Raw genomic sequence first — 12,147 nt, forward strand, 5'->3', positions numbered from 1 at the left:
GGGGTCGTGACCACCCAAGAGTATGTTTGTATGTCAAGAACTCTTGCAACCCTTCTCCATATTACCAAAAAGTGAAAGTATTTTTCAGAGTTCAAGTGGAAAGGATAAAGGAATCAGTAATCACAAATCCATAAAATAATGTAACACTACTTCTATTTCTTCAAAACTACTATCTTCCATAGGAAAGTTGGAGCTGGCAAGTCTGACATCTTAAATTAATTTTACAGTATGATCTCTTTACCATCAACATGTTTCCACAGCTCCGAGGGAACCTTAATGCAGAGTTCTCCATTTCCAGCATCTGGGTCCACAGCACTGACAGCGGCAGCATAGGCATTGGAGAAATAGTTGAGATTCCTCCTGTCAGAAATACCTAGTCAATTCTTAAAGCAGAGTTGTTCTGAACCACAAAAAGCAACTTTGGATGTTAATACAATTTCTATACTGAATTTCAAGGTGCATGGATAACTATTTTGTTTTTAAATGAGTGGAAGAGAAAAGAAATAAAGATTAGATTTCAACAACCAGAACTTAAAATCACTTCTTGCAGAAGTGATCTGTAATCAGAAAGACTTAAGCAGTAGTAACTCCCAAGAAATTGAGAAATGTTCAGAGTTCCTTTCTTGGCAACAAGAGTAATACCTACATTTATTGGAACAGAAATTAAAAATTCTGGTTTTTATTTTGGATTATGTTCCTATCTTTATTCTAAAGCTCTGTCTTGAAGATCTGCTTCCTCATATATTGTGGTTTTGCTCTTATCTTGCTTTTCTAAATGCAAGATTTTAGCTTGGCAATGGCGTTTTTCTATTTTTCCCCTTTAGCTTGATGGACAGGAATAGTCCTTTTTTAATGCACTCATAAATAACACATAAAATACTATATGTTAAGAGTTTTGGCCTTAATATACAAACACAGAAATATGTGCTTCTAATTATATTTGAAACTTTCTTCTTTTTAGCTTCTAATTATATTTGAAACATTCTTCTTTTTTAAAGTGTACCATCATTTATTTAAGATGCAAACACAGGTTTTTGTAATCAGGTTTGAGCAACTATGTATCAGCTGCTCATTAACTGCTCACGTCACTACAAAGTCATGTCATTACATCATTATGACTTAGATTAATTGTTTTCTACTGAAATGAGCAGGAACAAGCATGTGTCTTCTGTTAAAGTACTTACGAGTAGGATACTACCTTATTATTTAACGTCATTATATTCAGCTACTGGAGTATGACCAGCCAAGTTAAAAACCCCTGCTTTTACAGCTTTATGCATTAGCTTTTATGCTTTTTCAAAATGCATTTCTAAACTACTTAAAGCATGAGAGCCAAATCTTTCTTAATTCTAATTCTCCAGTACACAGTTTTTCAAAAGCTTGCACAACTCTATACCTGAAGAGAAAGTGTTTGACTAACTTATCACCTTTTCAACAGAATTTAGGTACTGCTGATCAATCCAAGCACTGCGGAAGCAGGACACAAGCATAAAGCAGTCATGGAATCACAAAGCCACAGAACACTATGGGTTGGAAAGGACCTTCCAAGGTTATCTAATCCACTCCTGGGGGAGGACAGGGACATCTTGCACTAGGTGAGGTGGCTCAGAGCCCTGTCCAACTAGACCTTCAATGTTTCCAGGGATGGGGCATCTACCTCCTCCCTGGGAAACCAGTTCCAGGGCTTCACTGCCCTCACAGTAAAAGAGTTCTTCCTTGTCTCTAGTCTAAACGTACCCTCTTTTAGTTTAAAAACATTACCCTTTGTTCTACTGCATCACACCCTACTAAAAAGTCTGCCCCCTCCTTCTTATAAAGCCCCCTCTAAGTATTAAAAGGTTGCAATAAGATCTTCCTAGAGCTGTATTTTCTCCAGGCTGAACAAGCCAAACCTCTCTCAGCCTTTCCCCAAAGACAGGTGCTCCATCCCTCTTACCATCCTGGTGGCCTCCTCTGGATCTGCTCCAACAGGTCCATGGTCTGTGCTGAGGACCTCTGCAGGGCTGCAGGTGGGATCTTACAAGGGCAGAGTGGAGGGGCAGAGTCCCTCCCTTGCCCTGCTGCCCACACTGCTGGTGATGCAGCCCAGGACACCGCTGGCTTTTTGGGGTGCAAATGCACATTGCCAGCTCATGCTGAGCCTCTCATCCATCAGCACCCTGAGGTCTTTCTCTGCAGGGCTGCCTGCAATCCCTTCATCCCTCAGCCTCTACTGATACTGAGGGTTGTCCTGACCCAGGTGCAGGACTACTAAACCACAATGGAATAAATTAACTTTTGGTTGTGGACTCTACCTTCCATGGAATCTGAAGTCCACACAAAGCAGACAGGATCTCATTTCAGGATTTGCTCTCATCTAACCATTCTCTATGGTAGAATATATCCACAGAGAAAATAATCCAAATTATAGTACCTTACTTGGAAGAACGAAGTGTAATTAACCATGCCACCAGCACCATTCTGTAAGTCTAGGTATGTCAAACACCATGATTAATATTCCAAGTCTTCCATGTATAAAAAAACTTTGCTAAAACACCGAAATATATTGAGAACATATTTTCATATAGTTCTTCACCTCTGGCAATAATAGTGCACAAATTCCCTGGCACCACTACCAAGACTGTTGGGAGCAGTAAACTTGTCTACTTTCTTGGAAGCTTCTGAAAATCAGACATGAATAGTAAATGGGACCACTTCAGTATAGAAACACACAAATCTCAAGTTTTAATATATTTTTCTTTTCCCTTTTCACAGTTAACTGTAGCTAAAGGTAGGATATAATACCAACACATTTCAAAAGGAAAAGGTTGAGTTTGTACCCTGGAATATAGTATAATTTCAGGTACGGCTCCAGAACAATTCCAACCCACTTAAACTCCAGCTGATGTGCTGTCTCCTAGGCTCACTCACACTACTACCTCACTCACTAAGGAGATTACTGTTCATCTGATGCTGTAGGGATGTAGCTGAAAGTGACAAATGAGAAAGTATTTTTTTTATAATCAGGCAGCTTTTACTTGGTTTACTTCCTTGATCTGTCACACTGAAGGGTCAAAGAACCTCCCTAAGCAAAGTTGCTTTAAGCTGTCCTTCAAATGGCACCCTAGAAAGGCAAACAAATATCACTGGAAAAACTATTTAAAAAGAGACTGCATGACTAAGAACTATTAGTAATCAAAAAAGCTAGCAACAGAAAACCACAGTAACATTCTGTTAGACTGTAAAGTCTAAAGTGTTTAATTTTACTCCAAACTGTTTTTGAAAATTGACTATTATTGGATAAGGATCTCTTTCCTACACATCAGTGAGAATTTGTTCCAGCTTTGAGGATTGTGAAGAGCTTGTGGCTACACTTTAAACGTCACTGGGTTCGCAGACAGGAAAAGGTTATGATTTTACAGCAAAGAAGGTAGACTCCAGAACTTAACATTTTATGGAAAACAAGTCTATTCTTATATTTCTATTTTTGTGAACTGTTCCAGTTCAAATGCGTGATTCATTGTAAAAGGAAACCATGAAAGGCGTAGTACCACAGATTAATCTTTTCATAGGTTAAACTATTCTCAATAAACTGAATATATCCATTTTAAGAAAAACAGAGCACATGCCAAAAATTACAGCCCAAGGAACAATGATAAATTTTCCTAATGCTAAGCATAGATTGACAATGAAAAACAAATATGCATTCATGGTGTTCTCCCAGGAGAGACACATTTTGTTATCAGAATTCACCCCAAACACTATTAATTACAGCCTGCATGCAGCTTAAGTGACTGTAAAGAAGTGATCCTGCAGAGACTTATTTTTTAAAATTACTAATTGATTTCAAACTTTCCATAGCACTTCTCATTAGCTGCATCAGTGCTGCAAATATATGCGCCAAACTTATAGTCTATAAACCACTGTTTTCCTACAGTATTTAACATCACCTTGGCAAAGTAAGTTCTTTCCTCTACCTGTAATTCATTACTCTTCATTACCTGTAATTCATTTACTATTTTACTTTGCTTCCTATATAGAGTAAGCACTTGATATTGGAGTACATACATGATATACCATTTAAAATATATAATACATGCACATATAAGTGATTTATTAATAGGGCAATGATTTGAATCTTTGTCATGCTGAAAAACCTGATTTTCATTCCTGATCAAGTCTAAGGGCTTTGTCATCTCTTTTCAAAAGTTCTCTGCACCTTTGTGTCCTGGTCTAGGAATTCTCCCATTTAGTGTTTCCATTGAAACTACTTCAAACCATGTGCCACTCTTATCTCTCCACCCCACCACTGTAGTGGGCTGCGTAGGAGAACTGGAGCCACAAAAGGTAAAGATCATGAATTGAGCTAAGAACAATTTACCAAAGACAGCAATGAAATAAGACAATGAATAGTAACAGCAACAATACCAACGACAAAGTGTATAAGAAAACAGGTGAATGATTCACATGGTACTGCTCACCTTGGGTAAACTCCTGAAAATACCTGACCCCTCTGCCATGCTATGGGAAGTGATCCTTTTTCCCATCCCTGGAAAATTAGGTGAGGTGGTATAGAATAATCTCCAGGTTTTAGCCCTCCCCGCTCCTGACTACTGCAAAAATGAACCCTGTCCTAGCCAGGACACTCTGATTGTCAATTTCTGACAAAGTCTATAATGAATTTTCAATTAGACAAGCATTGTATCAGTATTTATTGCAGCAAGGCAACCACAGAATCAAAGAATCACTAGGTTGGAAGAGACCTTCAAGGCCATCGAGTCCCACCCACATCCTAACACCTCAACTAAACCATGGCACTGAGTGCAACATATGCTCAGTCCACCAGAAATTTTTATGTTTTGTACTGAGGCTAAAGGCTTGATCATTGACTTCTCAGAAGAACAAATATTGCAAGACAGAAATGCCCTGAAGGCTACCACACTGCCCTCCCTCACACTTTACTGCTGCTTGTAACTAAAGCAACAGTGAAGTCAGAGGATATCAACACATCTTCCTGTTTGTAATGTTTAAATACTACATGCTTCAAGTTAAAAAAAACAGGTAAATGAACCAGCATTGCACAGGAAAGCATTATGTGCACACTAGCTGGCTATACAAAAACATAACTTTCTTTACACAGAAATAACAATTAAATGGAACAGCTTCTCAGCCTGGCATCCTAATTATCCCACAAATGTGAAGCACATAAGCAGGCACAGTAGGATCACCACAAGCTTCACTTACCACAGATGAAATGAGCGCACCCAAACTCCAAACTTTTGCTGCACCTATATAACAATTTACAATCTCAACCATAAGATTAAGAAAAAAATATCTCCTTTGCCAGTTTAAAATAAATAGGGCTGAGATACAAGCAGTTGTCTCAGTATTCAGAACATGCACTGAAATTTCTACACAAAATGTAGAAGCATAGCCCAGAAAAAGCAAATTCATTTCTCTTGTACTGACAGAATCAAAAAAAACAACAATTTACAAGAAAAAGAAAGATGAGGACAGACAGCTGTAACACCCAAAAACAGCAGCCTCAAAACATGACCCAAATAGATATTCTCTAACACTATATGGAATCTTCACAATATTTGAAACTCTTCTCAAAAGCACAAGCAAAATGGGATTCTCTGCCATCTTGTGTACACACAGTAAAGCAAAGTAAATTATTTCATACCTTACACCACTGTTCAGGTGTTTGCTCAGTCAGGAAGGGACTGCGTCATCTAAGTTCATCGATCTATTCTGATACAAAAAAGCCATGTTGTCCTGAAACCTCCAGAGGAAATTCTAAGACAGAAGTCCAACTTTATTTCTAGATAAACCTTTACTTTACTATACTCTCTCTCTCACTTTTTACCTGAAGTTATGGTTTGGGACTAATGGATAAATTTGCAATGGCATCAAAGCTAAAAATAAATTTAATGTGCTAATTAATGGCTTCTAACCTTTACTACAAATCTCACCAATTTTTAATTACCTTTTTAGTGAGTGCTTTTCTGATATTCAGGGGAACTGAAAATATACATGACTGAAAAAAATTGTTTCACCTTCTGCAACACTGAAAATGTGAAATGACAGAGACCGTGTGTCAATGATTTTTTCCTCAACGATGCTCAAACCCAATAGCATTATTTGAAAACAAGTTGAGTATTTCAACTCAGACACAAAAAGGTGATTTCAAAGATCTCACCAAGAGGTAGCAAAGAACATCACAGTGAGGCAGACAGAATTGTGTCATATATAAAGCTGAATTTCTCAACCCTCTTTTAACTGTCTTCTTGCATGTCAAAATTTGCACAACATAACAGTGACCTATTTCTCTTAACTTCCTATCAGCAAACATAACCTTTCAAGTCAGAGATGTTGTAGCAAGTTTTCTAATCATTACTCCATACAGAGTTTTCCATTTTAAATAGAATTCTGTTGCTAACTAAGGGAGTAAGAATTCTGATTATTTTAATTTTAATAAAAAGGTAGGAAAGTGTCTGTTAAATTAACAACTTTTCTAAATACTTATGCCCCAGATAAGCTAATTGGAAAAAAATTTCTTCACAGAAAAGACTGTAAAGATTGGAACAGACGGCCCAGGGAAGTGGTGGAGTCACCATTCCTGAAAGTATTCAAAAAACGTGGACATGGCACCTGAAGACATGATTTAATGGTCATGGTGGTGCTGGATTTACAGTTGAACTTATGACAATGATCTTATTGGGTCTTTTCCAATTTCAATGCTTCTATGATTTTATGTGTTCTTTTAGAAAACAACATCTAAGGAACTAAAACATGAAAAGAAAATGTTTGTATATACAACCTTGTAACTTGAACTTATATTTGCTACACACCACAGGGAAAAGTAAAGATTGAAAACAAAATATTTTAAATAAACAGGTTGCCAAGAACCATTTACTATTTTACATTTATTATTACCATTTACTTCCCATTTACTAGTTGAGCAGACTACTTAAGAAAACTGTGCAAAAGTTTAAGATCTCTGTAAGATCAGGAACAAACCATCATGCCTAACCTGTGTCCTGCTCAAAATAATTGCTGTAGCTAGTTCAGCTGCAAGGGAACAAAGGACATCATCACTAAACTTGCCATAACAAATGAGAACTTGGAAGAGATGACCAGATGATGATGATGAAGATGATCAGATATATAGACTACTACAAACCATTGATTCTAGAAGCAGTTCTTTGTAAAGAAGGGCAGAGAACACAGTGATGGTACTAATTCTGGAGTTTTTAGATTTCTAGTATTTCTGCTTGCAATCCTGCCTAAAGAGCAGAGACACTGTATTTAACTACCCAGTTGTGACCAGGTGTTCCAATGGAAAAAACACATCTAACTTCATCTAATATTTTGTAACTCATATTGCCTTTAACTTCTGAGATACAGAAAAAGGCATACTAGTTTTTGGTTATGAATATTTGGTGACCTCTGTCTTTCATAACTATGAATAACATAGGAGTTATGAAATACAGAGATTTTCTATTCAGTTTGAATAGTTTGAACAAAAAACCCCTCACCTTCTCCACAAAATGATAGAATTCTCTCTCCTAATCCCTTTTTTAACATAATGGAGTGCTTATTCTGGTAATTTTAAATGCTGCTCCTTTTTCACATTTTCCAGGAGTTATGCAGGATTCCAGTTACTACAGAAGTGCAGAATGGTTGAGGTTGGAAGTGATTCCTGAAGATCTTCTGGTCCAACCCCTCAGCTCCAACAGGGTCACCGACAATCATCTGCTCAGGGACATGTCCAGACCACTTGAGTATTTCCAAGGATAGAGACTCCACAATCTCTCTGAGTAAACTGTCTCCCCCACAGTAAAAATTGTTTAATGATGTTCAGAGGGAACTTTCTATGTCTCACGTTTGTGCCCACTGTGTCTGCTCCTGTCAGTGGATACAAATGAAAATTCTTAAAATTCTTAAAACTTAAAATTCATGAAATTCTATCAGAATACAAGAAAATGTTTTTTACTGTGAGGGTCATCAACACTGGAGAAGGTTGCCTGGAGAGACTGCAGAGATTCCATCCCCAAAGATACTCAAAACACAAATGGACACAGACTTTTGCAACCTGCTCTACCTGACCTCTTGTGACAAGGAGAATTGGACTAAATGATTTCAGTCACTCTTTTGCAGCTTCAAGGACTCTGATTTTTTTATCAGCTGCTGTTAAACAACACTTTCACAAGAAGTTTTTTAACAATTCAGTAAATTTAACTAAGCCACCAAACACCAAAAGAGTAAGGTTTTGCACAAAAGAAGGTGTGAGAACATGAACGTTCCAGCAAATCAGGAAAGAATACCTAGGGAAAACATCTTCCCATCATGCTCTTACCAAAAATGAAAGTACTACAAGATTTTCTGCTAAAGCTCCTTCCCATACCAGTTCCCTAGAACACAGAGGATGCCACATGATTTTAAACATACTCTTCAATATGAGATGGTGAAGACATTTTAAACTTTTCCTTTCAAATTTTGAAATGAGTTCAGGTTCTAGGACTTATACTGTTTTCTACAACAAGAACTAATGAAAGCTTGATTCCTTAGGAAAGGCTCAAGGCTTTTCTCTCTAGTGCTTCACAACAATCTAGAATCTCTGCAATAAGGATTCTGAATTTTTCACGTAACGAGTAATAGCGTCAGTAACAAAAGCATCAAGTCACAAAGCAAACAGAATTACAGAATTAATATACTCAAGTGGTTCAGTATCAAGACTCAAAGAAAATTTCATAACTCTGATAATAAATTCGGTGTCCAATAACACTGTATTTGCAAACTGAATTATTGAAGCTCTTGCATAAGTGATGAATAAAGGAATACACAGTGTCTGTCTCAAGCACACAAACCAAATCCAAGGTCTTTTTTCCCCATGAAATACTTTATAGAAAATTTTCTTTTACTTTCACAAAACAATACAAAGATAAATTAGCACAAGAAATTCTAAAGACTAGTGCAAGAGTCAAAATTATTGTCAAAATACTTCCCTAAAATTCAGGCAGCATATCTAAAGTTACCATTAGGAAATTACCAGGTAAAATTTGACAGTAAAATGGAATAGGTTATACTTAAAAGCAACAGAAAGCATTACCTCTGCAGAATCTTAAATACACCACTTACTGCTTTGACTCATGGTGACAGACCTCCAGCGTTGGATCATTATAGATGAAAGCTGCCTCTAAATCATTGACTCTCACTCTGTAAATCCGGCACTGTTTACTGTTCAGCTTGATTCTGTTCAGGTTTGCAACTGTGGGAAATATTGTCAGTTCCACATAACCCTATGAAAATACAAATCAAAATCTTCAGTAAAATCTTTATCAACTAAAAAACTAGAGAGATATAAAGAATTATTACTAATAGAATTTAAAAAAATCACTAGTATAAAGTTATTTTCATATTTAAACAGGAAAATAATTTGCCCTTTAGATTTTCTACATTTTTTTTATGCCATTTAACAGGTGAATTTTCACAGCTGTAAATGAAAAAAAAATCAAAACAAAAAATTCAATATGACTGACAATCATGCCTGTTTTACTGGAAAAAAATCTGCCTCTATTGACTAGATATTAAGTTATTAGCATCACTGTGTTGTATGTTTTGGTATCTGAACTTGAGACAAGAATTCTTAAAATCTAAGCAGAATTTTTTTAAACAGATATGTAAATGACAAAGACCCTTGGAGACTTTAGGCCTGAAATGATGAAAGTCCCTTCAAAGGACTTTGTTTCAAGTGAACTCACATATCAGGCTGTAAGCCTATCCCTAACATCAGCTAACACTGTGAGCATGAATTTTGAACTTCAAATTGCACTGTAATATTTACAATGCAGCAGCCTTCATTTAGAAATCTTAATCTAAAAGTGCTCACAATTAGAAGGTATTTTATTTGATACATCTCAAGCAATGACAGACTTATGAGAAGCATTACCTTAGAAAGTATAACATATGAAATAGCTGAACAGCACAATTAGCTTTTAAGTATAGTTTTTTCCTGTAAAAGCATGAAGAAAACTCAAACACTTAATTTCTACCTCACACTTTATTAAGAAATACTTACTACAACAGACTTTCTCTGAAAGTTTATGTTGTTGATACAAACTACCTGATGAGTTGTGCTGAAAGAAAAAAAAAAAAAAAAAGAAAGAAAAAAAGTAAGGTTTTGTGACACATTGTGACAGCATTTTAAATAATACTTTAACCCTTTAGTACTTTATTTTAAAAGTAAATAATACTTTAGTTTAATAGAGAGCCACAAAGGATACATGCACATACAGATAAATACTGCAAATAGAATATACTTCTATAAAAATCATTAATGATTGTCTCAGTCTTTTATGTGGTCTAAACCAAATAATGAGTAGAGCTACCCACAATATCAGGAAAGTCCTCCAAAAAATATATACCAAATTCACAACCACCCCATCCAAAGAAATAAAAATATATATAACAAATATAGTATCATACCAGTAGGAACATTACTAGTAATATAGGAAAATAACAATTTTTGAACAACACTTATAAAAATAAAGAATTACAAATGGCAGTGTCAAGGTTTAACACTGTAGTGATGAGCAGTATCAGTAATGGCACGAGCTGTAACACATGCAATCAGAGACCTGTGGAAAGTTTACCTGGAGAGTTGACACTAATACATAATTTATATAAGCAGGTGTTACACGTTGAAAGATATAGTATGTGCTTTTACAATTAGCATGCCGTAAGATTCATAATTTAAAATAATGTTAATACATTAATCAAGACAGGTACTTTATACCAGTCAAATGCACTTGCTTAAATTTTGTGTGTCATACTAGAAATTCTAGTATATAAAACTCCGATTTAAGATGTAGGAGATAAAATAAGTCCAACTTTAAAAAAACCTTTTAAGTTATTTCTATGTATTTTCCTGCACTGTCATCTTGATAGTAGTGCATTTCACGACTAAAGATAAAACCTTGAAATAATTCAACTTCTATGGCACATCACACTTTACCTGCACATATCCTGTGCATTAAGAAGTGACATTGCTACAGATGAGATAAAGTTTGATAAAAATTCCTAAAAGATAATTACATCTAAAAACGGATTCAGACATTTCTTACATTATGTGTATACGAGCAGACTGATTCTACATAGAAATACATTTGTGTAGCAGATTTATAAAGGAATCAAGGAGGTATAACGAGAAATCGATTAAAATACAGAGAAATCCACTACTGCTTTGTAGCTTGGTTACAAACCAATAGTCAATGTGTAAAAACGACAATTTGCTTAACAAAGCGTTATGCTACAGAGGCAAGCATTTTTTTTTATCCATAAAAAAGCCCTTAAGTCTAAAGGCCTTTTTGACACAGCAGTACATATGGAACATCGCAGTATGTTCTTTAGTACTGACACTGTGTGAAGAAATGCCCAAGGTTTGAAGAGCATAATGGAAGTATCTTCGTGAGAATGAATGGTTGACAGACTTGCTGCCCATGAGTAAGTCCATTTACACATTAAAACATACATCTGCAACACATATTTTCTGAATGCAAGCTACACCACAAGCAACAGCTCCAACCTTCTTAAGTAAAAAATTATTAATCAGCCTGTGACCTGATTCCGTGTGCATCGGTTTCAAGTATAGCAATTAAAAAAAAAATATGGATACTTATAATTTATAGGGTCTTGGACTTTCAAATCCTTTGTCTCCTTTCTTCCTATTCATCCTGAACCGCAGCACTAAACACACACTGCTGACCGTCAGACCGGCATCAACATCATCCTCACTCAACGGGTCCTTCGATTTTCCCCCGCGTCAGGCCGTACTTGATCACTCATCTCCTCAGCGGATGTGCGACCCCCAGCAGCCAGGAATCTTCAGCTCGAGTGAGCACCATCGTTACAGCACCACCAACAAGCAGCGTTTGTCTATAACCTTCTACGGGTGCACACGCAGCCCTTCTATCCGCTGTGATCACGGAACCAGTCCAGAGGCGCTTCCTCTCCGCGACAACTACAGAAAACAACCGGCTCAGCGGGCAGTGGCGGCGGGAGCCACGGAACCAGGACGGCCGTGGCCAGGACGGCCGGGCAGGCACCGGGGTCCGCGCTCCTGGGAGCGCCGGCTGGGGCTGCGCCGCCCGCTGAGAGCCGGGA

The 12,147-nt window shown here is 36.8% G+C and overlaps 1 protein-coding gene across 4 annotated transcripts in view; it reads right to left on the reverse strand.

Annotated features, from left to right (window-relative positions):
* Positions 1 to 11,947, reverse strand: part of TAF2 (TATA-box binding protein associated factor 2) — a 59,280-nt gene extending 47,333 nt beyond the window's left edge. For 2 of the 4 annotated variants that reach the window (XM_058831713.1, XM_058831711.1), the window contains exons 1-4: positions 11,663 to 11,796; positions 10,064 to 10,117; positions 9,124 to 9,284; positions 242 to 360 (exon numbers count right to left, since the gene is read on the reverse strand). In XM_058831713.1, coding sequence (XP_058687696.1) covers positions 242 to 360; positions 9,124 to 9,284; positions 10,064 to 10,117; positions 11,663 to 11,716 — 388 coding nt within the window. In that variant the 5' untranslated portion in view covers positions 11,717 to 11,796. Of the gene's footprint in view, positions 1 to 241; positions 361 to 9,123; positions 9,285 to 10,063; positions 10,122 to 11,662; positions 11,797 to 11,817 lie in introns of those variants that run through there. The other 2 variants (XM_058831714.1, XM_058831712.1) reach the window with 2 other exon arrangements.
* Positions 11,948 to 12,147: the final 200 nt, after the last annotated feature.

This window comes from Poecile atricapillus, chromosome 2 (assembly GCF_030490865.1).
Source record: "Poecile atricapillus isolate bPoeAtr1 chromosome 2, bPoeAtr1.hap1, whole genome shotgun sequence".
NCBI classification, from domain to species: Eukaryota; Metazoa; Chordata; class Aves; order Passeriformes; family Paridae; genus Poecile; species Poecile atricapillus.